This window comes from Rhinatrema bivittatum, chromosome 6 (genome assembly GCF_901001135.1).
Source record: "Rhinatrema bivittatum chromosome 6, aRhiBiv1.1, whole genome shotgun sequence".
NCBI lineage: Eukaryota > Metazoa > Chordata > Amphibia > Gymnophiona > Rhinatrematidae > Rhinatrema > Rhinatrema bivittatum.
This window is the reverse complement of record NC_042620.1, coordinates 110,017,803-110,044,491: the sequence shown is the minus strand read 5'-3', so window position 1 is coordinate 110,044,491 and position 26,689 is coordinate 110,017,803. Positions and strand designations below refer to the sequence as shown.

Sequence of the window (26,689 nt, the reverse complement as noted above, 5' to 3'; positions counted from 1 at the left end):
GACTCATGGGAAGACAAACATACTGATTCTTAGTCAGAAAGCTTCATGTCTGACCCTTCTCCTCCGGAAGGCAGGAAGAAATCTCCACCAGAGGACTTGAGCTTTTCGAATTTCATAAAGGACATGGCAGACACAATACCTTTCAACTTAGTGTCTGAGGAAGACACGAGACAGCAGACTTTAGAAGTCTTAGTTCGTGGATCCTCCAAAAGAGGTCCTGGCCATTCCTGTCCATGAGGTACTTTTGGAGTTGCAACATAAACTCTGGGAACATCCATGTTCGGTTGCACCTATTAATAAGAGTGGACACCACATATCTTGTCAAACATGTTCCTGGTTATCAGAAGTCACAGTTACCGCATCAATCTGTTGTGGTTGAGTTGGCTCAAAAGAAGTCCAAAAGAATACGACCTCATTCCTCCACTCCACCTAGAAAAGGCCATAGATTCCTGGACTCTTTGGGAAGAAAGGTATTCCAAGGAGCTATGCTCAACTCAAGGATAGCGTCCTATCAACTTTATATGACACAATACCAAAGGAATCTATGGAAGCAGATGTAGGAACTTTCCAACTCCCTACCTACCTCAGCAGTACTAGGAGGCAGCTCAGGCTATCATACTTCAAGGACTTGAAGCTGGAAAGCATTAAGTCCGGGCCGCCTACGACAACTTCGAAACGGCTTCGAGAGTGGCAGCTTCAGGAATCGGTGCACATCGCTGGGCCTGGTTAAAAGCCTCTGACCTTAGGCCTGAGGTACAAGAGAAGCTGGTGGATCTCCCCTGCGTAGGTGACAACCTCTTTGGGTCGAAAGTTCAAGATGCAGTGGCCCAATTAAAAGAACACAGAGACATTGCGCCAACTGTCATCAGTTCCGCAAGACTCTTCTTCATCAATGTCTCGCTGTCCACCAAGGAAAGAAACCAGGAAACCTTTCTACAGGCAGAGACTGTATTATCCACCAGCATCCAGGGGTAGATCATCTCGTCCACAACAAAGATCTCAACCCAGACAGCCTAGAGCCGCTAGACCTCAACCACCACCTCAGACGGGACCGGCTGCAGGTTTTTGAGGCCACCACCAGAGACCAAAGCCATCTCCACAATCCAAAACCGAACCTGCCAGTAGGAGGCCGAGTTTCCTCTTCCTACAACCATTGGTTACAGATAACAGACCAATGGGTACTCTCAGTAATATCTCGAGGTTACCAACTCAATTTTATCTCATCTCCAAGAGACTCTCCTCCAAAGCCTCTTTCGTTACACGAAACTCACATAATTCATCTACAAGCAGAATTATCCACCCTTCTGAGAGCCAGAGCTGTAGAACCGGTGCCCCGGACTCAGCAGGGCAGAGGATTCTACTCCCGTTATTTCCTCATGCCAAAGAAAACCGGAGGCCTACGTCCCATCCTAGACCTCAAGAATCTCAACAAATTTCTAAAGAAAGAAAAGTTCAGGATGGTTTCTCTAGGCACCATGCTTCCCCTTCTTCAAACAGGAGATTGGCTTTGTTCTCTGGATCTACAAGATGCTTACACTCACATTCCAATATTCCCTCCTCATCGCAAGTATCTACGCTTCCTGGTGGGTCATCAGCCTTTCCAGTACAGAGTCCTACCATTCGGACTAGCCTCAGCTCCCAGAGTATTCACAAAATGCCTGGCAGTAATAGCAGCACACTTTTATACAAAGAAAGTGTCCACGTTTTCCCCTATCTAGACGACTGGCTCATCAGAAGTCAATCTCAACAAGGAGCTCTAACTTCTCTCAACAGAACAATTACTCTACTTCACTCGATGGGATTTCTCATCAATTATCAAAAATACCATCTCATTCCTTCTCACCTGCTTCAATTCATCGGAGCATATTGGCAAATTCGCTACACTCAAAGAAACAAGCAACAGCTCATCAGTTTCTAACTTTACTGGGCCACATGACCTCCACAGTTCATGTCACTCCTATGGCAAGATTAGTCATGAGAATAACCCAATGGACATTAAGATCACAATGGATCCAAGCCATTCAATCACTGTCCTCCCCAATTCACGTAACCTACCAGCTCTGTTAATCTCTACTTTGGGCGAACAAGGGCAACTTGCGCAAGGGCCTGCCCTTCCAACAACCAGTCCCTCAGATAACTTTAACTACAGATGCATCCACCTTAGGTTGGGGAGCTCACATAGACAATCTCCAAACCCAGGGTACTTGGACAAAACTCGAAGCAACATTCCAAATCAATTTCCTGGAACTTCGAGCTATACGTTATGCTCTGCATGCGTTCAAGGACTGCCTTTCACACAAGACTGTTCTGGTTCAAACGGACAATACAGTAGCCATGTGGTACCTGAACAAACAGGGAGGTACGGGCTCATATCTCCTTTGTCAAGAAGCTGCACAGATTTGGGACTGGGCCCTGACACATTCCATATTTCTCCGGGCAATTTATCTAGCGGGCATCCACATCATAGTTGCAGATCTAGTCAGTTGCCAGTTCCAATCACACGAATGGCCCCTGGGTCCCTTAATAGTGACCAGGATATTCCAGCGTTGGGGACAACCAACAATAGACCTCTTTGCATTACACCTGAATCATAAAGTAGACAGATTCTGCTCTCTGCACAGGCAGAAACAGCCATCCAAGGTCGCCTTGGCTCGCCCTTGGAACTCGGGCCTTCTATACACGTATCCTCCAGTACAGCTCATAACCAAAACTCTAGTGAAGCTACAACAGGACAAGGGGTCCATGATACTCATAGCCCTGTATTGGCCTTGACAAGTATGATTTCCCATACTTCTAGACCTCTCGATCAGAGAACCAATTCACCTAGGTGTAGCTCCCACTCTCATAACTCAGGATCAGGGTCGGTTGCGCCATCCCAACCTTCAATCCCTATCCCTGTCAGCATGGATGTTGAAAGCTTGATCTTACAACCACTCTATCTTTCAACCAATGTCTCTCAAGTGCTTATAGCTTCACGTAAACCTTCAACACAAAAGAACTATTCTTCGAAATGGAAAAGGTTTACTTTGTGGTGCACGCAAAAGAACGTAGACCCTTTCTCCTGCCCCACACCTTCTCTGCTAGACTATTTATGCCATCTTTCAGACTCTGGTCTCTAGACCTCATCTGTACGAGTACACTTAAGTGCAATCTCTGTTTACCATAGCAAGATGGGAGATGCACCAATATCCATACAACCTCTTGTCAGTAGGTTTATGAGAGGTTTAACTCACCTTAAACCACCAATACGGCCACCAGTCACAGAATGGGACCTTAGTCTGGTGTTAACAAGGCTCATGCATTCTCCTTTTGAACCCATGACTTCCTGTGATCTTAAATTTCTCACATGGAAGATTATCTTCCTTGTAGCCATTACATCGGCTAGAAGAGTTAGTGAGTTACAAGCACTTGTCACGTACTCACCCTATACAAAATTCCTACATGACAGAGTGGTTCTCCGTACACATCCAAAATTCCTCCCCAAAGTAGTTACGGAATTCCACTTGAACCAATCCATAGTTTTGCCCACATTCTTCCCAAGGCCTCATTCTCACCAATGTGAACAGGCCTTACATACCTTGGACTGTAAACGCGCGCTAGCATATTACTTACACCGCACTGCAGTCGACAGGAAATTCCCTCAACTCTTTGTATCTTTTGATCCAAACAAACCGGGTAATCCAGTGGGCAAACACACTCTCTCCAACTGGCTAGCAGATAGCATAGAATTCTGTTATGAAAAAGCAGGCCTTCCTCTCCAAGGGCGAGTAAAGGCGCATTCAGTAAGAGCAATGTCAACCTCAGTAGCACACTATCGTTCAGTGCCAATTTTTGACATATGTAAAGCGGCAACATGGAGTTCTCTTCACACCTTTACAGCTCATTACTGTTTGGACAAAGAAGGACGACAAGATTCAGCCTATGGACAATCTGTCTTAAAGAACTTGTTTCCAGTATAGCCCCTACTCCTTCTACATCCAACCTGCTGTGAATTTTGGCTGCCTCATTTTTACCACCAATACTTCAATGTTGCTTCTCTACAAAATGACTCAGCCTATAGCTTGCTAATCATCCATATGTGAGGACTATCATCCTGCTTGTCCTCGGATACAGCAAAATTGCTTACCTTGTAATAGGTGTTATCCCAGGACAGCAGGATGTAGTCCTCACGAAACCCACCCGCCACCCCGTGGAGTTGGGTCCAATATGTTTTATTTTATTTTTGCTAAAGCTTATTGCTACATATGAGACTAAAGGGAGACCCCTGTGGCTGAGAATATCATGGCATGCTCAGTGGGCTCAGAGTGCCAATCAAAAGTTTCTAGAAACTTTGACAAAGTTTTCTGCAATAGGGCTCCGTCAATGACGTCACCCATATGTGAGGACTACATCCTGCTGTCCTGGGATAACACCTGTTACAAGGTAAGCAATTTTGCTAACTCCAAGGACAAGCACGATGGTAGTCCTCAAACATGGGTGACATCATTGGATGGAGCCCAGTACGGAACTTTGATCTCAAAGAATCTAAAACTTTCAAACATGCCCTACTGAGCATGTGCAGCTGTAGTCATCCTGCCCCCCCTTGGCAGAATCCCTCAGTTTTTTATTTATTTATTTATTTTTTTTTTTCTGCGGGAGCTGTGTCTCATGGCATTCAGATCTGCTCTCTACCTCAGTCTTTGAAAGTAATTTTTCTAGAGCTGCAGCTGTTTTCTTTCCTTTACCTTTTGGTAGTTTTATTCCTTTTTTCTTCTTTCCTCTGTCTACCAGCTGCATGGCAGGCCTTAGTCTCTGTGCAGTCTGGCATATTCTTTCTTCCTTTTAAAAAAAAAAAAAAAAAATACTGCACCTATAGTTTAGTATCTGTGTCCTCTCCTTGCTCTGTTTTTGCTCTTACTCTTTCTTAAAGCTACAGATCGGAAGAAACTGGAAGCGGCTTTGCATAGATTCTTATGGCAAGGCAAGAAGGCACGTATACCTCTCTGGGCTTTGCAGGCTCGGTGGGGCCATGGAGGGTTAAGTGTACCGAACCTGAAGCTTTACAATTTAGCGGGAAATCTTAGAATTATATGGGATTGGCTCCTGGGGGAATCCTCCTTCATTGATATTCTGGCAGAGAAAACGTTGGTTGATCCCATTGACCTTTGATTTATTTTACAGGCGGAGCCCAGCAAATTTTCATTCCCCCCCCCCCCCCCCCCCCCCCCCATTAATGACATCCTTGCTCACGCCGCTTTGCACTGCTTGGAGGCTGACCACTAAACTGCTGCATCTCCCACGTTTGTGCCTATTTTCTGCCTATTCGGGGCATCCCGGATTTTTCACCTGGCTCCCAATCGGCTGGCTTTTGGAGCTGGGCCGCTCAAGGAATACTGTATTGGGCCAGTTGTTACCATTTCAGACTCTCACATTGCAATATGGGTTACCCTCAGCGCAGGTGTTCTCATATTTACAATTAAAGCACTACTTACAATCCTTACCCTTGGACGTGAAACAAACCACATAATTTTCTCACATTGGAGGCTCTATTTGACTTGGAGAAGCAGCGCAGTCGTCCTCTGGCTCATTATGCTAAAAAGTTGCTGGGGAGCGCTACTGATAGTTTCTGTAACATATTGGAAGACTGCTGGCGTAAAGATGGGGGGATGAGGTTATGAAAGACATCTTGCGACTGTGTTTCTACCGTATCTCTTCTAACACATACTACCGGGCGATGCAATTTAAATTTTTATGGAGAGCCTATATCCCGCCAGTAATGGCAGTCCATTTTAAGATAGTGCTATCTGGTTTTGTGGGAAATGTCACAATGCTGAGAGAACTCTGCTACATATGTTTTGGGGCTGTCCTTTAGTGCGGACCTTCTGGGTACGCATAGTGCAATACCTGGCGGGTTTATTGGACGTTACTCTCCCTGTTTCTTTCTGCCTGGTGCTGTTTGGACAGATTCCTCCGGCCCTGGTTCAGGGGCAAGGATCCCGGCTGCTGCGGAAAGCGTTTGCTGTGGGGAAGAAAATCATACTACTTTGCTGGCAGTCCCCTGATCCCCCAACCTACTGGCTGTGGAGGAACCATTTCTACAGGTTGATGCAGATGGATAAGCAATTGGCAGCCTCTTCTTTTCCAAGTGATAAACGCTTCCTACACACCTAGGAACCCTACATTCAGGTCTTACCCCATCTGATCCAAAGCCTGATTCTCAACGCCTGACTGTCTTTGGCGCTGGACATTACGGTCTCTAGTTGTGTTGGACCTTGTGGGACACTATGTCGACCATGGAGAGCTGGGGGGTGGGCTGGGAGGGAGGGGAGGCAGGGGAGGGTAGGTGGGTGGAGGGGATGGGCTCTGGGAGTTTGAGTTGAATGCAGACCAGCAGGATTTCGGGCTTGCAATCTGATCCAGCACTCTATGTACTAGTTGAAGCTATGCATTAGTCGTGGATGATGTTCATTGCATTGTTGAAGCTGTATTCTTCTCCTATATATATAAAATTCAATAAAAACCATTTTGAAGTAAATGATGCAACAATAAAAAATCCGATTCCAGAGCAAAAATCGGAAAGAAATATACATTCACCAAGAAAGCTTGAATAAATTCATATTAAAAACAGTTTGACACGTATTCGATAGGGAATAGTCCTAGAGCATGTTTCGCTTTTACTTCCTCTGAGGTCATAGTCTCTTTACTATGAATTTGGCCCCGAGCTATGCTGCTCTTATGCTTCAGTGTCAAGGTATGGTAGGTCAGTGAGCTTAATAATGGCTGTTTAGATTTCATTTGAACAGTAACATTATATAGTACTGTACTGTCATATATTGTATACAAAACAGCAATGGATGTTTCTTCTTGGATGTATTTGAGACATATAAATTAATACTTATATTTTGTCCTGGTATTGCCAGTGATAAACCAGATTAGTTCATTATTTTTCTTTAATGCAACTGAGCTGATTCATGACAGATTGATTGACATGCTTTCCTAAGTGAGAATAAATTTACACTATAGCATTATGTGTAACTTTAGAGGAAAAATACCCTATCATTTTCTTGGCATTTTTTGTTCCTTTCCAAGCTAGGCGTTAACCACTTGATGAGCTGAGGTTATGGAGGTGGGACCTTGAGCATCCCAAGCAAATCACTGATAGAATGAAGAGAGATTTAGAAACAGAGTGAATAGCACCTTAAAACTTCAAAATTAAGGAGAAAATAAGCTTATTTTCTTCCTTTAAAGGAGTATAACACTATATTTAAGTTCTAGACATTCTATTGGGAATTTGTTTTAATCTAAATTTTAGAGATGACTAAGTTGAAATAGTTAAAAAGCATTAGATCTAAAAGAAACAGATTACACCTTTTCCCTGAATGTTTTATATGTAATACAAGCCGTTAAGCCCGTTAAAACGGGCTACATCCCTCTGTCTCTCACCTCCCCCTCATTCTCTCTCCCCTCACTCTTCACCACCCCCTACCTCCCTCCCTCCCTCACCCACTCCTCCCTCTCCTCTCACTCACTCCCTCCCCCCTCTCTCCCTCCCTCTCACTCACTCAGTCCCTCTCACTCAGTCCCCACTCCCTCCGTCCTCTCCCTCAGTCCCACTCCCTCCCTCCCTCTCTCTCCCTCAGTCCCACTCACTCAGTCCCCCCTCCCTCTCACTCAGTCCCTCCCCCCAGTCCCTCCCCCTCACTCAGTCCCTCCCTCCCACTCAGTCTCACTCACTCCCTCCCCCTTCTCTCCCTCCCTCTCACTCACTCAGTCCCACTCACTCTCACTCAGTCCCCACTCCCTCCGTCCTCTCCCTCAGTCCCACTCCCTCCCTCCCTCTCTCTCCCTCAGTCCCACTCCCTCCCTCAGTCCCACTCACTCCCTCTCACTCAGTCCCTCCCCCTCACTCAATCCCTCCCTCCCACTCAGTCCCTCCCTCCCCCCTCTCTCACTCACTCAGTCCCACTCACTCTCCCTCAGTCCCACTGCCTCCCTCTCTCTCCCAGTCCCACTCCCTCCCTCAGTCCCACTCCCTCCCTCAGTCCCACTCCCTCTCACTCAGTCCCCCCTCTCCCTCTCACTCAGTCCCACTCACTCCCTCCCTCTCACTCAGTCCCACTCCCTCACTCAATCCCTCCCTCCCACTCTCTCTCTCCATCCCTCCCTCCCACTCAGTCCGTCCCTCCCTCTCTCCCTCTCTCTCTCTTCTCCCTCCCTCGCTACTGGCCGCTACCGCCGCCCGCTACCGCCGCCCGCTGCCGGTACCACCGCCGCCCGCTGCTGCTACCGCCGTCGCCGCCCGCTGCTGCCACTGGGCGCCGCCATTTTTTTTCTGACGCTGGCTCAGATCGACGTGCTCGCCCGCACATGCGCGGTAGAGCTGGTCTCTACTGCGCATTTGCGGGCCGTCGGTCAGAGCCCATTTATAAGGTAGATATTGCCATAAATACAAATTTCTTACTTTACAAAAGATGCTTTAATTAGCTATTGGCTATAGGTGTGTTTTTTATTATAGTGATCAATTCCTATAGCATGTTGAATTATTTTTCTTCTGTAGAAAACACGTTGTATCGAGTATTTATAAATTCAATGCATCAGTTTAACTTTATAAAATTGAATCTTTAAAAATAGCTTCAATTTTTATTTTTGAGATTGTTTCTTCTCCATAATGTTTCGGACCATTCATAACTGCAGTGTAAACAAGTTTGTGAACTTCACTTGTGTATTTATAGCTTGGAGTCATTTTTAATCATCGGTCCACTAGAGTCATTTTTTTTTTTATGTGTATATGGTTGTTTAGTCTCTACAGAAAGGGAAGTACCATATTTCGTTTTTTAAAAAAAAAAAGGGAAAAAGAAAAATATGTTTCCATATACACCTAAAAAAGACACTAGTGGACCGATTAAAAATGACTCCGAGCAGTAAATACACAAGTGAAGTTCACAAACTTGTTTAAACTGCAGTGTGTTATGAATGGTCCGAAACATTTAGGAGAAGAAACAATCTCAAAAATAAAAATTGAAGCTATTTTTAAAGATTCAATTTATTAAAGTTAAACTGATGTATTGAATTTATAAATACTCGATACAACGTGTTTTCTACAGCATTAATTTTTTGTTGATCACAGGACAATTTATAAGATTTATTGTTGGAATTTATTTTTCTTTACAGTAAAATTTCAAATTGTGGCTACTGAATCATCCTGCTAATATCTTTTTACTGTATATGGAGAAAAGATAGTCTTGGAATACACTTGAGATAATGTAATTCTCTACTGGCAAGGGAGACAGCACACCAAAGGTCCATGTCACTTTTTGTATTATACAGTTTTTTTTTTTTTTTGGAATGGTAGTTGTGCTCCACAGTACAGAACGTTCAGAACTAAAAATACGCCAGGAATGAAAGCTTTGTCACCGTGGTACTACTTTGCTTAGTCTTGAGGGCGGTTTTTGAAGTAATCTTGGGCCTATTAATTCTTGGGCTACAAAAGGCTGTTAATAGTGCAGAGAGGATTTTATAGCACTATAATAGTCTTACTATATGAGCCCCTCCGCTACCTTGAAAAAAAAAAAAGAGAAACTGCAAAAGGTTGTCATTCCTTGTAATTATCCAACATGATTAGCAGAAATGTTTAATTTTCTTTAAAACTATTTTGTTTTTGCTTTCTTATCAGGCTTCAACAAATAATGAAAGTTCTAATCACAGTTTTGGAAGCTTGGGTTCTCTAAGTGATAAGGAGTCAGAGGTATGTAATACTATTTAAATTCATTTTTAGAAGCTGTGTTACTAGCTGAAGGGAAGTTTCTGTTACCTTGACTTCACCTACTGAGCAATACAATGAAATGTCACTGTTCCAAAGGAAGAACTTTTTTTTTTTGTGTTGTTTTTTTTTAATATGGAATGGTAGATAGTTAAAGATGTTCACATTCTTAATGTGCAATGGAAAGCATTTGTAGATTAGTTGAACGTCCGTGGTGCTTTATAATCAGATTGCTCCATTTGACAAAGCCTCTGCCCTTGTTTTTTGGTAGAAAATCAGTATGCGCAATGGAATTGCAGTTAGATTGTTTTACTGCACGCCACAGAGGAAACCTTTGCCCAAGGCACGTTTTGAATAATTTAACAATTTTCTCACTGTTAATGTAGTTGCTTTATAGTAAGATAATAGGTGCCTCTTATTGTTTTGATACTGTACAGTTTGGCGTGCCAGATCTGCTTGTCTAGCTCAACTTGCCATCTTCATGACCAAATGTGTATGCGTTTACTATCTTGAAAACAGTAAGAAACAGCAGCAATACTCATTGATTTTCTATTCCTTGAGAATATGTCTGAGTGACTTTGCTGGGAGTTAGCTGATTCGTCAAAAATTTAGTAGCAAAACTATGAAGCAAAACCATATTTAAAATTTGATATTCTTGATGTTCTTCATGAATAAAAAGGTTTTGTAAGTGCAGTGAAGATTGGTCAGATCAATGTCAAACTATCCTACATCCAATTAGGCAAACTGTGTAGTATGTAATTTGTATATTTATAGCCAGTGATAAAGCAGGCATAATTAATGTCTTCATTTGCAAGTTAACAAACAAGTAGTAAAAAAAAAACCAACTCACCATGCATATTGCGTATTTTAGAGTTCTGAAAGTATCCTACCTTCGGGACTTTAAAACATGTACAGTACTCATAGCGATGAAGCAAAGGAGTGTTGGTGTAGGGAGGGTGGTGAACATGGAGTATGAAGAACATAAGCAGGGAAAGGAGGAGGGTCACCATGGAGAAGGTGGGGCGAAGAGTTGAAGGCATCACAGACTAAGAATAGGTGGGGGTGACGGGAGGATGATTTCTATCTGCTACAGCTGAATTCCCTTCTTCCACCAAGAGGCTGCTGACTGATGTCATTGGGTAGCATCAGGGATTGCCTCTCAAATTCTGGCATAGTGGTGCACAGCTGCTGGCACGTGTCACCTAAACTGTGCACCAAAGGGGCACGCCCCTGAGGAGGATTTTGAGTCATTGTTGGGCAGCTCCTGTTAACTGTAAGTCTCCTCATTCGTTTCAGTTTCCTTGTGCTTATATGGGGAAGAAGAGAGAGGAATCTGTGAGGCCTCCCCCATTCGGCCTCTGTTCCTTCCTCCTCCTGTGACCCAGCTTCCTATTTCTAGCTATATGTTACCCAAGAATTTACAATTTCTTCCGTCAGGTCAGCTTAGAATATCGAGAACCGCTGTTAGTGAATATTCTCTCTCCCTCAGTCTGGCTGCTAGGTCACTTCCAAGGTCTCAAGAGATATCCCAGGTTGAGAAAGCAAGTTTAATACCCAATGATGTGGGGTTTTTTTTCCCCTACTCCCAGAGATGGTGAGAACTCTGGGTCAACTCAAGCTGACCAAGTTAATTATGGGTGGTATTGTTACTTCTACTCCAGTGGCTGTTAATACAATGAGAGCTTTGTCTAATTTCAATTTAGCAAAGCCAGCTGTGATCTCCTGTCTTGGGGAAGGGCAGTTCTTCATCTGGGAAAACTGACTCTGTTCTTTTGAAATATGAGGACCTTCAAAAACAGTCTGCATCTCATGAATAACAACTTAAGATAATAAGATGAAAATATCAGTTTGACTACTCAGTATGAACACTTGCAACAATGTCAGCTATCACTGATTAAAGATAAGGAAAGGTCTTGTCACTAATTTGAAAAATTGGATAATTATTCACGGAGGCTTAATTTGAAACTTCTTAACTTTCTTAAGGAAGAGTTGATAGCCTCCCTTGAAATGTTGAAAATATTTTATTTGGAAGTACTAAATATCCCAGTTGAGGTTTTTCCGACTATCCTCAAAGCCTTTTATCTCCCTGATAAAATTAAAGGTGAAGCAAATGTTAGGGGTAACAACTCTGTTTCTGGGAATGTGTAAGGAAATGTGGATTTAACTGCTCTATTACAAAATTCCCAGCTAGAAGGGAAGATCTGTTAGAAGTCTGTGTTTTGGAATCTGATAAAGAATGGACTCTAAAAATGTATTTTCATATCAAGTCTTGTTTCTTCTTAGGAGGTAAATATTTTTTTTTCCTGATGTTGCTAGAACTACTCAACAAAGACGTAGCTTGTTTCTTCTAAAGTGACAGAGGGTATTGGCTATGAGCTCCACTTTTTCTTTGCGTTTTCACTGTAAATGTCATTAAATTGGGCAACAAATGTTTTAAATGATCCTTTTCAATTTAAAGATTTCTTAGTAAATTGAGAGGCACCTGTAGCTATGGATATGATAGTTTAAGGTTTGCTAGCTATAAAATATAACTAACTGGGCTCATCTGTCTATGTACTGCTTTCAAATTGGTTTCCTATAATCCCCCCTTTGATTGAGGTCTAAGGTTCCAATATATTTTTCCTTTGAATTTGTTTCAGATGTGTATTTTTTTCTGATTTGTGGAAATTTTCTGTCTGATTTTTCTGATATTTAATTTTTAAACTTTATTAAATAGTTAAAAAGGCTTAGTGAGGATTCTTGGAGTAGGAGGGAGTAATTGTGGATATCTATATCAGTACAGGGGAATGGAAGGATCTTAGTATGTATGGGGATTTATAAGGAGGAGGAGTGAGCACTGGACTTGAGAAGTAGGAGGTCAGTAGCATCAGTGAGAGGAAGGAGGAGTCAGCAACATGTTTGTGCAGGGGTTTGGTTGGAGGGAAGATGGGGTGAATGGGAGGAAGGGGTGAGCAGAAAAGTGGAATGAAGGAGGTTTAAGTGACGGTGGTGTGAGGGAGGATGGATGAATGGTGGTGAGGGGAGATGGATGGTGGAAGCAGTAGTGCAGGGGGGAAGAAGGGTATATGGTAGCGCCAGGGGAGAGGAGGAGAGGTAGTCGGTGATGGTGGGGTTGAGCTGGGAAGGAGCATGGCAGTGGAGCTTTCTTCCCAACTTGCATGTCTGTCAGCTGCTATTCATATTCAGAAGATGGACAAATTCAGGAAGCTTGGTATAATGGCTCCATGCTGTGCCTTGAAAAAACTAAAATGTTTTGGTTCAGCTTGTTATTTATTGTTAAAGTTTATATGACCAAATTGTCTCAAAGTAATTGTTGCAGGTTTATTTTTTGGTGATTCATGTTATTGGAAGCTGCAATGCATAATGGACTTTTTTCGACAATAAGCAGGCTGAATTAACCATTACATATGGGTGATGTCATCCGGCAGTACCAGACAAACTCATCTCACTTAGCTAGTAGAGCTTTGAACTTCACTGAGAATGTGTAGGAGTTCCCATTTCAGCATTGTTTCAAGAGCTTCCTTAGTCATTTTTTGTCCAGGCACAGCATGGACATATACTTAGTCTCTCAGAAGCTGCAGTGGATGCTCCTCCTGCAATACATCATCTGCCTCTCTGGAACACAAGTTGAGCAGGAACTTCTCATACTCCTCCCACCATAGGCCCAAATCAAAGCCATGGGATCGAGTGATGCAATTGACCTGGAGCCCGCATCAAAGAAACATATCAGCATTGGTGCACTTGATGCCCGACTTGATATATCTAGCCCTGATGCATGCATAGACACCCATCATGGATCAGTGCACTCTATACACAGGAAGCATCGATGTACTCCTTCGATGCCCTCCATACATTGACATTCCATCCTAAAAGCCTATCTGTGAACAGTGTGAAAACTGGGGTTGCTCATTTAAAGCCAATCACTTCAATGAAACCAATGCATTCATTGCTAAAAACGTTCTTGCTCTACTCTCCATCGAAGAATTTGATGCACTGAGCCTGAACCAGAATCATTGAGCTGCATTACCTGCACAGCTGTATGCAAGCCACTTTAGTTCAGATGCTTAAGGGATCATGTTATCTCTGCCCGCTCCAATTACCACAGCTCTCATTCCTTCTAGGTTGATACTGGAGGGCATCCGATTAGAGACTCCATTTCTGGTATGTCATATTGTTGCTTCCCAACAAAGGAAAAAGCTGCCTGAGGTTCAGGAGCCTATCCTTGTCCCAAAGAGGATATTCCTTCACTTGCACCAGGTCTGAGGAAATGTCAATTGCTCAACCAGATTGCAGATTTAGTGAGAAATTTCTCATCTCTTCATCTAAAGACTACAGTGATGCCACAGACTGGAGTCCCAGTATCAACCATCAATGTCAATACATAATCAGAATCCTTTATACTGGGTTCTTCATCTTCCTACTCAATGGCAGCAGAGTCAAGTCAATCAGGCAGTTGTCCAGGGTTTTCCCCCTCCAAGACAACTGGAAAAACCCACGAGGTCGCCTTCATTGTCATTGGGGGTACTAGATAAGTAAACTCACATTCAGCAGAAGCTCTTACAGGCATATCTATAAATTGTTTCTAACCCATTATAGATATGCCTGATCATGCCTTTCCCCAGAACACCTGTCATATTCAAAACTTGTGGAAAAGGTGGGGGCAACACTTAGCATCAGATCCCCCCTCCCCTTGACTTAGTCTTTGGACCACTTCATATATTGGATACCCAATCAAATCCAGTGGCTCTTAGTCCACAACATTCTACAGTGTGGGGAAAAATTGATCTCTGGCATTCCTATGGCTAGGAAGCTGGATCTCAAATAGAGTCCAGATATCTCCATGGTTCAGAGTCAACCAACTGCCACATCATTCAGTCTGTATTGTCAGCCCTGAAAAAGACTGCTAGACAATTTTGACAAGGGAATCTTCCAAAGCTTCATGCTTACTTGTATTACTATGCACCAGTTGTATATAGTGCAATATCTTTACCACACTATTCAGAATCTGAAAGCTTTTCTACATCCTGTGGAGAGGAGGTCTTATTAAACATAACCACATTAGAAAGTGGAAAAGCACATTCATCACCTTCTCCATTCTGTCCACTAATTTTTCAACTTCATTTTTCACGCACCTCCTCAGATTCAGTTGGAGTCGGTGTATGGTGTTGGCTGAGGGTGAATAGCATCCGAGATGATGTCCACAAAACGTTACCAGATCTACCTGGTCTCGGAGGTACATTAAGAAATGGAATACAGCAGTCCAAGCCTCTAAGGTCCCTAAACACCTTCAGCACTTGCAAATTACCATACTTTCACAGGTGTCAATTCCTTGTTTTTCCAGCCCAACAGCAACCACTTCTGGTCAGATCCCATCAGCATGAGTGTCAGCCTAAGACTACACAACAGGCCCAGCATAGACTCGGACCTAGGTTTTAATCCCTTCAAACTCTTTTGGGGTGGGGGCGGGACAAGATCCATATCTTCTTGGAGGCATGGTGCCATGTAACCAAGGACCTCTAGGCCCTCCAAACCATGGAGTCTGGATACAGCTTGTGTTTCTCCCAGCTATCATCCTTATCATACTGCTTGAATCTTGATCCACATCCATCTTGCTTGATGCAGTTTTGCTGAGAAGTGTAATCACTTCTTCGCCGACGAATGAAAAAACTAATCCATGCATCCTTGCACAGACAGGGTTTCTACTCCCAGTATTTTCTCATCCCCACGAAATCAGGCTTGAGGCCCATTCCAGATCTGAGACACTTCAACAGACATCTACTTCTAGAAGACTTTGAAAGGAATTCCTTCAGTGTGAGTCTCCTTTTACATCCAAAGGCAGGAATGGATGTGTGCTATCGACCTGAAAAATGGATGCCCACATGACCCATCCATCTTTCCCATTGGCACTACCAGTTCAAGGTACTCCCATTTGCCCTATTGTCAGTTCTGAGAGTCTTTACCAAATGCCTTGCGGTGGAAGTGGCACATCTATCTCACAGAGGGTTTCAAGGTTTCCTGTATCTGGACAACTGGCTAATCACAGCAAGCTCTCTAGAATAAGCATTATTTTCCCTACATAAAATGGTCCATCTCATACAAAATATGGGATTTTTTGGTCAATTTTGAGAAGCCAAATCGGAGAAAGCATTTTGAAAAGCTACAGGAGAGATCATTTCTGGTGAGGGATTGTGTACACCATGATATTGCTCGTACACAAATTATTGACCTTTCAACTCGTGATAGGCAGAGCGATTATCATTGTCAGGTCATTGGCAGTGGCCATTGCATATGGTGCCACTGACCCGCTTTCATACCAGTTATCTGCCCTGAGGTCTCTGCTCTAAATGGGATCAGATGACCCGACTATTATCAACCACTGTTCAGGTTTCTAAGGTGAGAATTACACTGGTGGTAAAACCCCCATGTGCTTCAGGACAGAGCGCTGCTTCGTGTTCTTCCTCATTGAATCTCGCTAGCAACAGACACCACCTTGAATGGAGGGGGTCCTCACACAGGATCACTGCGATAAGACACCTGGTCTTGCAAAGAGACAATTTCAAATCAATCTGCTGGAATTAAGAACAATCATATGTGCTTTATCAACATTTGTGCGTCGTCTTTGAGGGAAGAGCTTTTTAATTCAAAAGACAACCAGGTTGCTGTGTTTTTTGTCAGCAAATTGGGAAGCACAGAATTATGGCCTTTTCTGCAAGGAAGTGTTAAATTTGGGAGTGTGCAACCAGACATAAGCCTGTCTTATATGCCCACCTATCTTTCAGGAATCTTCATTATGCTAGTGGATCATCTCAGCAGCGTATTCTGACCACACTAGTGGTTCTTGTGACATGTAACAGCTGACGAACTAATTGACATAGAGGGTTGGCTGTTGATTGACCTGTTTTGTGTTGGAGCAGAACAGAAAACTAGATCTGTTTTCTGTAGTTCTACCCACCAATTTCAGACTGACTCATGACACTTTCCTCCTCCATTGTGGATAAGCTTCATGTGCACTTTTCCACCAATACCACTGATTGATAGATCAGTGTTAAACATGCTGCAAGACCGTGCGTGCTTGATACTTATAGCTCAGGTATGATAGATGTGCTTTGCATATCTTGTATAACTTTTGGTCAGTTTCCCCATATATCTGGGACAGAACCAATGTTCACTCAGGATGAAAGAACATTCTATCATCCAAATCTTCTATGCCTCAGTCTAATGGCTTGGATGTTGAACACTCAATAATTGCTCATTTCTCTTTGCCTTGAGCTATCAAAGTCATTTTGGTTCCAGCTGGAAAGCCATCCACCAGAAAGAGGTCTGCCTTCAAATGGATCGAATATTCCCAGTGGTGCCAGTGCAAAACCTTGGACCTATTTTCTTGGGAACCCAAGCACTTGATAACATACTTGCTCTTGCTTTCTGTCTCAGGTCTTGCTACATCATCAATGAATATACATCTTTGCACCTAGGGTGGCTTACCATGTTCAAGTACATGCTAAACCCATCTCCACTCATCCACTGTTGAGATTTATGGTAGCCTTGTGCTGCATTAAGCCCCTGGCATGAAAACCACTTTCATAGGCCTTGCACGTTGTCCTTTTTCAACTCATGAAGCCATCTTTTGGGCCACTACATACGTTTTTTCTTAAGTTCCTGACCTGGAGTGTAGCATTCCTCGTCACAATTAACCTCAGCTATAAGAATCAACAAGCTCCAAGCTTGTAACCTGTATATGCCATACACCTGATTCTTCCATGATTGGTTAGTCCTTCCCACTCATCTGAAATTTCTACCAAAGGTTGTCTTGGCTTTCCATAACTACCTTTTTTTTCTGAGACTATTTGTCATGAAGGAGAAAAAGCCCTTCATACCTTAGATTATAAAAGAGCCTTCACCTAGTTATAAGGGAAGAACTCCAATGTATTGCCAGACTTCACATTTATTCGTTGCTTACGACTCTAACAGACTTGATGTTACAGTTGTCAAATGTACATTGTCTACCTGAATATTGGAATGCATTCAGCGCTGCTACATCTTAACAGAATTGCACACAACAGATTCTATTGAAACCCATAAAGTCAGAGCTGTGGTTTCTAATGTTGCTCAACTTAGAGAACTGCCCCTTGGGGACATTTGCAAAGCTGCAACTTTGCCATCTGTTCATACCTAATAGAAACATAGAAATGATGGCAGAAGAAGACCAAATGGCCCATCCAGTCTGCCCAGCAAGCTTCCCTCATTTTTTCTCTCATACTTATCTGTTTCTCTTAGCTCTTGGTTCTAATTCCCTTCCACCCCCGCCATTAATGTAGAGAGCGGTGATGGAGCTGCATCCAAGTGAAATATCTAGCTTGATTAGTTAGAGGTAGTAGGGGTAGTAACCGCCGCAATAAGCAAGCTACACCCATGCTTATTTGTTTTTACCCAGATTATGTTATACAGCCCTTATTGGTTGTTTATCTTCTCCCCTGCCGTTGAAGCAGGGAGCTATGCTGGATATGCGTGAGGTATCAGTTTTTTTCTTCTCCCCTGCCGTTGAAGCAGAGAGCTATGCTGGATATGCATCGAAAGTGAAGTATCAGGCACATTTGGTTTGGGGTAGTAACCGCCGTAACAAGCCAGCTACTCCCCGCTTTGTGAGTGTGAATCCTTTTTTCTTCTCCCCTGCCGTTGAAGTTATGCTGGATATGGGTGAAGTATCAGTTTTTCTTTTCCCCTGCCGTTGAAGCAGAGAGCTATGCTGGAAATTCGTGATGTATCAGTCTTTCTCCCATGCCGTTGAAGCAGAGAGCCATGCTGGATATGCGTCGAGAGTGAAGTATCAGGTACATTTGGTTTGGGGTAGTAACCGCCGTAACAAGCCAGCTACTCCCCGCTTTGTGAGTGCGAACCCTTTTTTTCTTCTCCCCTGCCGTTTAAGCAGAGAGCTCTGCTGGATGTGTGAAGTAACAGTTTTTCTTCTCCCCTGCTGTTGAAGCAGAGAACTATGCTGGATATGCATTGAAAGTGAAGTATAAGAATGGAGTGATCAAGCTAGTTGAAAGGCATCAGGAATAGAGGAAGGTGGAGGTAGTAATTTGGATATTTGGTTTGGGGTAGTAACCGCCGTAACAAGCCAGCTACTCCCGTCTTTGTGAGTGCAAATAAGGTTCCATTGCTTTCTGGGCAATCTCTTAAGAACTGTTCTCACAGTAGTCTACACTCCAAGATGGGATCTGGGTTGCTTTTAAAGTAATCGCTCTGCTGCAGCTCTCAGCTTGGGACTCACCACATGTATTTATTTAGTGTTTTAAATACCGTGGTTCCAAAATAAGATCACAATGGTTTACATAATCAGCGTTCATATTCTTGATTAACAATCATGTGCTGTGCCAGCATTCATAATCTAACTCAGCATCACAGCAGGTATATATTCTTGTTCATATCGTACATATTCTTGGTCAATATGACAGCATATTTATAGAGTTCATATTCTTACATTTTCTAAGTTTGTATTACGGCATGTAATGGCTAATTCAGCATGTTTATCAACAGAAAAAAGTTTTGTCACCATAAATGGTGTGTTCCATAGATAGGATAAATAAGCCAAGGAATACCTGTCTGCTTTCCTGAAGAGTCGACTTCCTAGCTAGATATAGCTAAAGTGTAGACTGAGTAGAATCACAAGGCAGGGCTCGTATGGGATCTCCTGCCAATGCTCAGTAAAACTCAAAGCTGTCCTAGATAGAAGAGATGAGTCCGTTCATTGCCGCCGGATGACACCACCATGAGGTATGTAATGGCTAATTCATCCTGCTATCTATGGAAAATGCTTTGCGGTGAGCAAACATGCTTTGTTGTGCAAATAAAAACAAATTCCGTATCGTATGACACACACTATTTTTGTGCTATATTTCATCCCTCTCAGGCTGTGTAGTCTTGTGTTTTGTTTTTTTCCCCTCTTTAAATTGGTATGGCACTAGTCACAGCACATATCACTATGCCACATTTATATTTTTGTCTTCCTTAAATGTTGGAGAACTCTAATGATCTAGCTCAACATATGTTCTACCTATATAGCTCTCATTTGATTTTAAAATGCTTTAATTTTCTAAAATACAGTGAAATTACTCTTCCAAATTCTAGTCCCTTGAAAGAGCTTCTGCATTCTGTGTCTCTGCATAAAAGCCAATGAGAAGAGACAGATTCTTGCTTTCATCAGCTGTGCAATAATTTCTCTTGCATGATAGCTCAGCATCAAATGAAACACAAGGCTGCTTCTGAGACTTGCTAATACACAGCACAGTATTAAGCGCACGAGCAAGCATTTCAAAGAAGAAAGGGCAGGCCCTTTATGTACTCCACCTTGTCTCAAGCTGGTCCTAGACTTACCCCCTAGTTGAGTAATTTTCATCCTTTTTTTCCATTGTGACATTCCTGGCAGATGATGCTAGTCTGCATGACACACTACATGCCACAACTAAACTAAACTAAAAAAAAAAAAATAAAATCCTGATTTTACTTTTAAAAATGGCACAAATGAAATTTATTTATTTTTTAACAAGCTGTTAAATTATTTTTTTCACAGTTCTTTGCTTACTTCATCAGGGAGAAATGTGGGACTGAGCTTCATACTATTTCTCAATATAAGGTTGAAGGTTAGCAAAATTATGTGAATCTCACTGTCAACTTATTGTTGAGTACATACAGAGTATAATTTGAATGTTTCAACTTTCAACTTGCTATACAAGAAAATATCTATCCAAATTCTGGTATCACCTTTTTTAACAGCAACTCTACATCCCTCCACTGCCAGGCACTGTGTGATTTAACACAAAAGCCTGCAAAAAAGATACTCTGCAACCTCATCTTCATCTTGTCTCACTCCCTTTTCTGCTCCTCCAGGTCCTTCACATATCCACACTGTCTACATCACATCCCACCTTTTATATACACTGTCACATGCAACCCAGCCCATATAACACATCCTTACACTTTCTACCCAACCAAACATTTGGTAGCCACTGTCCTATTAATCCCCTCAATTTCCCAGTCCCCATTTCTCCATCCAATTACTGATTTCTCTCCTACACCTAATCCCCCACCTAAACTCAAGTCTTTTGAGGGGATGTGCAAGACACTTTCCATCCCCCGGGATCCCTCTTCCCCAATAACACCCACTCTTGTCCCCCTTTCAGTATCCCTCTCCACTCCAGTCCCCTTTTAAAACTCCCCCTCTCCACATGACAGTCAGAGCCAGCAGGAGGAGGAAAATAGGGTAGTGCCTTTAGCTATCTTTCATCCCTTACAGCTAGCAATCGTGGTGATTGCACCCACAGGGCAGAGAGCAGTACCACAAATGTCCGGGTCAGCCTGGTGGCAGCAGTGATCACGGCCATGGGGGAGAGAGCAGGATGCAGCATTTTCAGCCTGGGCTGGTGGCGGTAGTGATCTTTGTGGTGGCACATGATGTGCCAACGGTGATATGGGGGGTGAGACGGCATAACTGTACCATTTCCAGGTTGGACTGGCAGAGACCCTGATTGCTTGAGTGGTAGAAAAACAGCAATAGGGAGCAGCGATTGGCATTTCTAGTACCTGGCTCTCTGCTCTACACACTCTACAGCCAGTAGGCACATGTGGCAGTTAAAAAAAATAAATAATAATAAATCTTAGGCTTACTATCTTATTTCAGACTTTGACACACCAGAGTGTCCTGACACACTGATTAAGAATTGCAGTCCTAGCCAGTCTGATTTTCAAGATATCCACACAAGAAATTTGCATGCAGTGGAGGAATTGCATGCAAATCTATCTCATTGATATTCATTGTGGCTGTCTTTAAAACCAGATAAGCTAGAGGATGCTCCAGGACTGGCTTGAGAAATGCTGCTTCTAGTGAATTCCCAAACAAGTTTAGTCAGTTGTACTGGCTTATCTGTTTTAAATTGGTGGGATTTGGGGAGGAAGCAAGATGGCTGCTGTGGACAGTCATGGTCTGGAGCTTGTAGCTTTTTTTTTTTGGCTGTAACTAGCCCTCTGCAGCAGTTTCCTGTCCTCTGTTAAATGTTGCTGTTTTGGCATGTTGGTAATGCAGGCAATATTTTCCACTTTATGGATTGTTGGTGTGTATCTATGAAGAATCTGATACTGTGGTTTGAAGAGTTTCTGCTAATGTGATATTATTCAGAGAAAAATACATAGGGTTGGCAGTGGTGCATGTTCAGCACCCCAGCCTTCTGAATCATTTTCAGTCATACAGAGTAACAGAAATGACTGCAGGAAAAGACCAAATGGTCAATCCAGTATGCCCAGTAAGTTTCTTATGATAACAGCTGCCGCTTTGGGTCTTGACTATAGAAGCAGTCATGTGCTTTTTCCCTAATGTCTGCATAGCTGTATCTCGGACTGTAAACGTCGGGACTCGGCATTGGCTGTCATCTGAATCCAATTCCCCTTTTGCCCCTGCAGAGAACAATGTTGCAGTTGTGTCAAAAGCATCAAGGCTAATTGATTGATTAATGGTAGTAATCTCTATGCCTTCTGTTAAGGGTAGTAGCTGCCTCTCCATGCAAGTTTACCCCCATGCATCCTTTTCTTCGTTTCTAACCTATATCCTTTAGGGATCCTCAGTATTTATTCCAGGCCCTTTTGAATTTGATTACTGTTTTCATTCTCACCACCTCTTCCAGAAGGGCATTCCAGACATCCACCACCCTCTCCATGAATAAATACTTCCTGTTGATTCTAAGTCAGCCCCCTGGAGTTTCATTTAGTGACCTCTAGTTCTACAGTTTCCTTTCCAACAGAAAATGTTCAAAGTTTGTGCATCATTATATCCTTCTAAAGGATGTAAACAGTATGAAGTCTGTCCAGAGGGTAGCTGCTAAAATGGTCAGTGGTCTTCGTTCTAAAGCTAATGGGGAAAGACTTAGATCTAAACATGTATACCCTAGAAGAAAGGCAAGATAGGGGAGATATGATAGAAACATTCAAATATCTCAAAGGTTTCCATGCACACAAGGTGAGATTTTTCAATGGAAAGGAGGGGTCATGAGATGAGGTCGCAAGGGGATAGACTCAGGAGTAATCTTAGGGAATACTTATTCACAAAGAGGGTGGTGGATGGTTGGAACAGCCTCCTAATGGAAGTGGTAGAGAGAAAAACAGTTTCTCATAGGACAAGCAGGATGGTATTCCTCACATATGGGTGACATCAGGATGGAGCCCAATCATGGAAAACTTCTGTCAAAGTTTCCAGAACTTTGACTGGCCCCTACTGGGCATGCCCAGCATGGCACTAATCCTGCAGCCAGCAGGGGTCCCCCCTCAGTCTTCTTTTTTCCGCACAGCAGTAGCCTCGCGGAAAAGGAGCTCTGAAGAGATTCCTGACAGGAATTTTCCTCACAGACTTATTTAAAGTTAAATTGCCCCACAGGGGTCCCTCTAACTTTTCTCTGACCGCGGTACTCCAGTAAGTTTTTACCCGTTTTCCGTCGATTACAGTTGCATTTGGCCCTTACAGCCTACTGGCCGTCGACTGTACCGCGGCTCAATTTTTTTCAATGGCGTGGGGGTTCCATCGGTGCCCGGACTGTACTCGCACCATATCTGTCACAGACCCCCATGGAGTCTGTGTAATGTGTTTAGGCCATGAGCACGATGTCCTGACTTGCACCAAATGTACCCTTATGACACCAAAAGGTCGCAAGGCCTGAATGGAGAAGATGGAACTCCTTTTCCATGCTCAAACCCCGACTCCGTCCATCGCATCGATGTCGTCGGAACCGGCACAGTCTACTTCGCGCCAGCATCGTCCACCGACCGGTGACCGGCCGCCATTGACATCTTCACGGCCATAGACACCCTCTACTCCCCCTCAAGATCGCAGGGAGAAACATCGACATCTCATGACTCGGACCATCGAGTGAGCGAAATCATCGACCTCGCCGCCGTCGAAGAAGTCCCGTCCAAGAAAGGTACCGACTATTCCTGCGACTGGGTCACCGAGGCAACCCTCACCTGATCGGGGTTTGGGAGTCTCGATTCTGCCTGTAAAAGTGGTCCCTCTGGCTATGCCTCTGCCTCCCTCTTCTGTTCCAGAGCTGGGGCTGCTTGCTCCAGGTCTCCGAGAAGAACTGGACCGGCTGGTTCAGGAGGCCATCGACAAGGCGATGCAACGTCTCCAGGTTCCTCTGGCACCAACACTGGCATCGATTGTGGAACCTTTCATCGACCCGATTCCAGCAGCGCTAGCACCGCTGCTATCCAGAATGGAGGCGCTGATGGCCGCCCTTCCGCCGATGGATCCCGGGTTTCCGATACCTCTGAATCCCTCCCCGATGACAGCTTCATCGGGAGGAGAAACACCGTTCCGCATCCCTCCATCGGGAGTTTTGCCTCAGCCATTGATGCCGATACGTCCCTTGCCACCGATTCATCCGTCGGTGCCGATACGTCCACCGGCGCCATCGAACCATCCATTGATGCCATCATCGGTGCCTCCGGCGATTCCTCCGATTTTTTCGGAGCCTAGACCGGGACCCTCAGGTATCCAACCCCCTTCATTTCCTAAAGGACAGTCTGCTGATCCTTATGACACTTGGGGTGATGCTACTTCAACAGACACCGATGACTTACCTTCACCACCTTCTCCCACTGAAAGTAGAAAGCGTTCTACTCCAGAGGACCTCTCCTTCATAAATTTTGTGAAGGAAATGTCTGAGTTGGTTCCTTTTCAACTGCAGACGGAACAGGATGATAGGCACCAGATGATGGAGTTAATCCAATTCCTGGATGCCTCCAAGGTGATCACCTCTATTCCCATTCATCAGGTCCTTCTTGATCTCCTCAAAAAGAACTGGGAAAACCCTGGATCAATTGCTCCAGTACACAGAAAGGCTGACACTACTTATTTAGTTCAGTCAGCCCCAGGCTTTCAAAAATCCCAGCTTGACCACCACTCAGTTGTGGTAGAGTCTGCACAAAAGAGGGCAAAAAGGTCAAAACCCCACTCGTCTACCCCGCCTGTTAAGGAACAAAAATTCCTAGACAACATTGGTCGAGTATTCCAAGGGGCCATGCTCATCTCCCGAATTGCTGCCTATCAGCTTTATATGACCCAATATAATAGGGTCATCTTTAAAACAGGTACAGGACTTCTCTGAGTCCCTACCTGAGCAATTCCAAGACCAGCTACAAACCCTTGTAAACAAAGGATTTGAGGCAGGCAAACATGAGATTCGAACATTTTATGACATTTTTGACACCTCTACCAGAGTGTCTGCAGCGGCTATTTCGGCAAGACTGTGGGCCTGGCTCAAGTCTTCTGACCTTTGCCCAGAAGTGCAAGATCAGTTGTCCAACCTACCATGTATTGGAGATAATCTGTTCGGTGAACAGATCCAACGAATGGTGGCTGAATTAAAAGACCATCATGAGACCCTCAAACAGCTCTCTTCGATGCCTTCCAACTTCTCCTTAAGACAGCCCTTCAGGAAGGACTCTAAGAAGTCATTCTACCGTCCAAGGAAGGCCTATCCACCAGCAAGGTCCCGTACTACGAGATCTTGTCAAAAGCCTCAGACTCGCCAAGCCCGAAAACAAAAACCACAAACAGCTCCCCAGCCAGGGCCTGCTTCAAGTTTTTGACTTCCGCTTGGAGAGCAGCAGCCAGATTCTTCTATCACATATACCAGTGGGAGGTCGATTGTGCCACTTTCACAACATGTGGCAGTCAATCACAACCGACCAATGGGTATTGAACTTTCTCGCCTTGCCACCGGACTCCCCACCTCTGCATATGTGGAGAACATCCGACCACTCCATTCTTCTGGATCAAGAGGTCTCCCTCCTTCTCCAGTCAAGAGCAATAGAACCCGTTCCGCACTCGCAGCAAGGCCTAGGGTTCTATTCCTGATACTTTTTGATCCCCCAAAAATCCGGGGGAGTTCGTCCAATTCTGGACCTATGTGCTCTCAACAAGTACCTTCAGCGGGGAAAAGTTCAAGATGATAACCTTGGGATCGCTTCTACCTCTTCTACAAAGAGGAGACTGGTTCTGCTCTCTGGACCTCCAGGACGCATACACCCACATTGCGATAAATCCAGCTCATCGCAAGTACCTGAGATTTTTAGTAGTTCCCAAGCACTATCCATACCGAGTGCTTCCCTTCGGCCTAGCGTCTGCACCACGAGTCTTTACCAAATGTCTCGTAGTTGTCGCAGCTTTCCTCAGAACCCAAGGTGTTCACGTCTACCTCTATCTGGACGACTGGCTAATCAGGGCTCCAACTCAGCAAACTGCTTGGTTGTCCCTCGATTTAAGTCTACACACTCTAATTTTGCTAGGATTTCTAGTCAATACAAGAAATCATGTTTAGTCCCATCTCAAACCTTGTCGTTCATTGGAGCAGACTTGGACACCTTGCAGGCAAAAGCTTTTCTGCCTCAACAACGAGCGTTAACGCTCATGTCTCTCGCTCACCAGTTGCAGTGTCAACATACTGCATCAGCTCGCCAATTCCTCATACTTCTGGGTCACATGGCATCCTCAGTCCATGTCACACCAATGGCCCGCTTGGCCATGAGACTCATGCACTGGACTCTCAGGTCACAGTGGATTCAAGCTATTCAGCCTCTGTCGACCATTGTTCACATCACCAACTCACTCCGTCTGTCTCTCGCCTGGTGGAAGAATCAAGGCAATCTCCTCCAGGGATTTCCTTTTCAAGTTCCAAATCCTCAAGCCATTTTCTCCACCGATGCTGCCAACCTCGGGTGGGGAGCCCACGTGGGCGATCTGCAGACACAAGGGTCTTGGTCTCCAGAGGAAGCCAAACACCAAATAAATTTCCTGGAACTTCGAGCAATGCGATATGCTCTCAGGGCTTTTCAGGATCACCTATCAAATCAAGTCATCCTGATTCAGACAGACAATCAGGTGGCCATGTGGTACATCAACAAACA

General features: G+C 44.0%; 1 protein-coding gene across 5 annotated transcripts in view; it reads left to right on the top strand.

Moving 5' to 3' along the window:
• The window catches only part of TLK1 (tousled like kinase 1), a 388,382-nt gene that overhangs the window by 55,393 nt on the left and 306,300 nt on the right, over positions 1-26,689 (top strand). For all 5 annotated transcript variants that reach the window (XM_029605752.1, XM_029605753.1, XM_029605751.1 and 2 more), the window contains exon 3: positions 9,653-9,724. In XM_029605752.1, the coding sequence (XP_029461612.1) occupies positions 9,653-9,724 (72 nt within the window). The remainder of the gene's footprint in view (positions 1-9,652; positions 9,725-26,689) is intronic.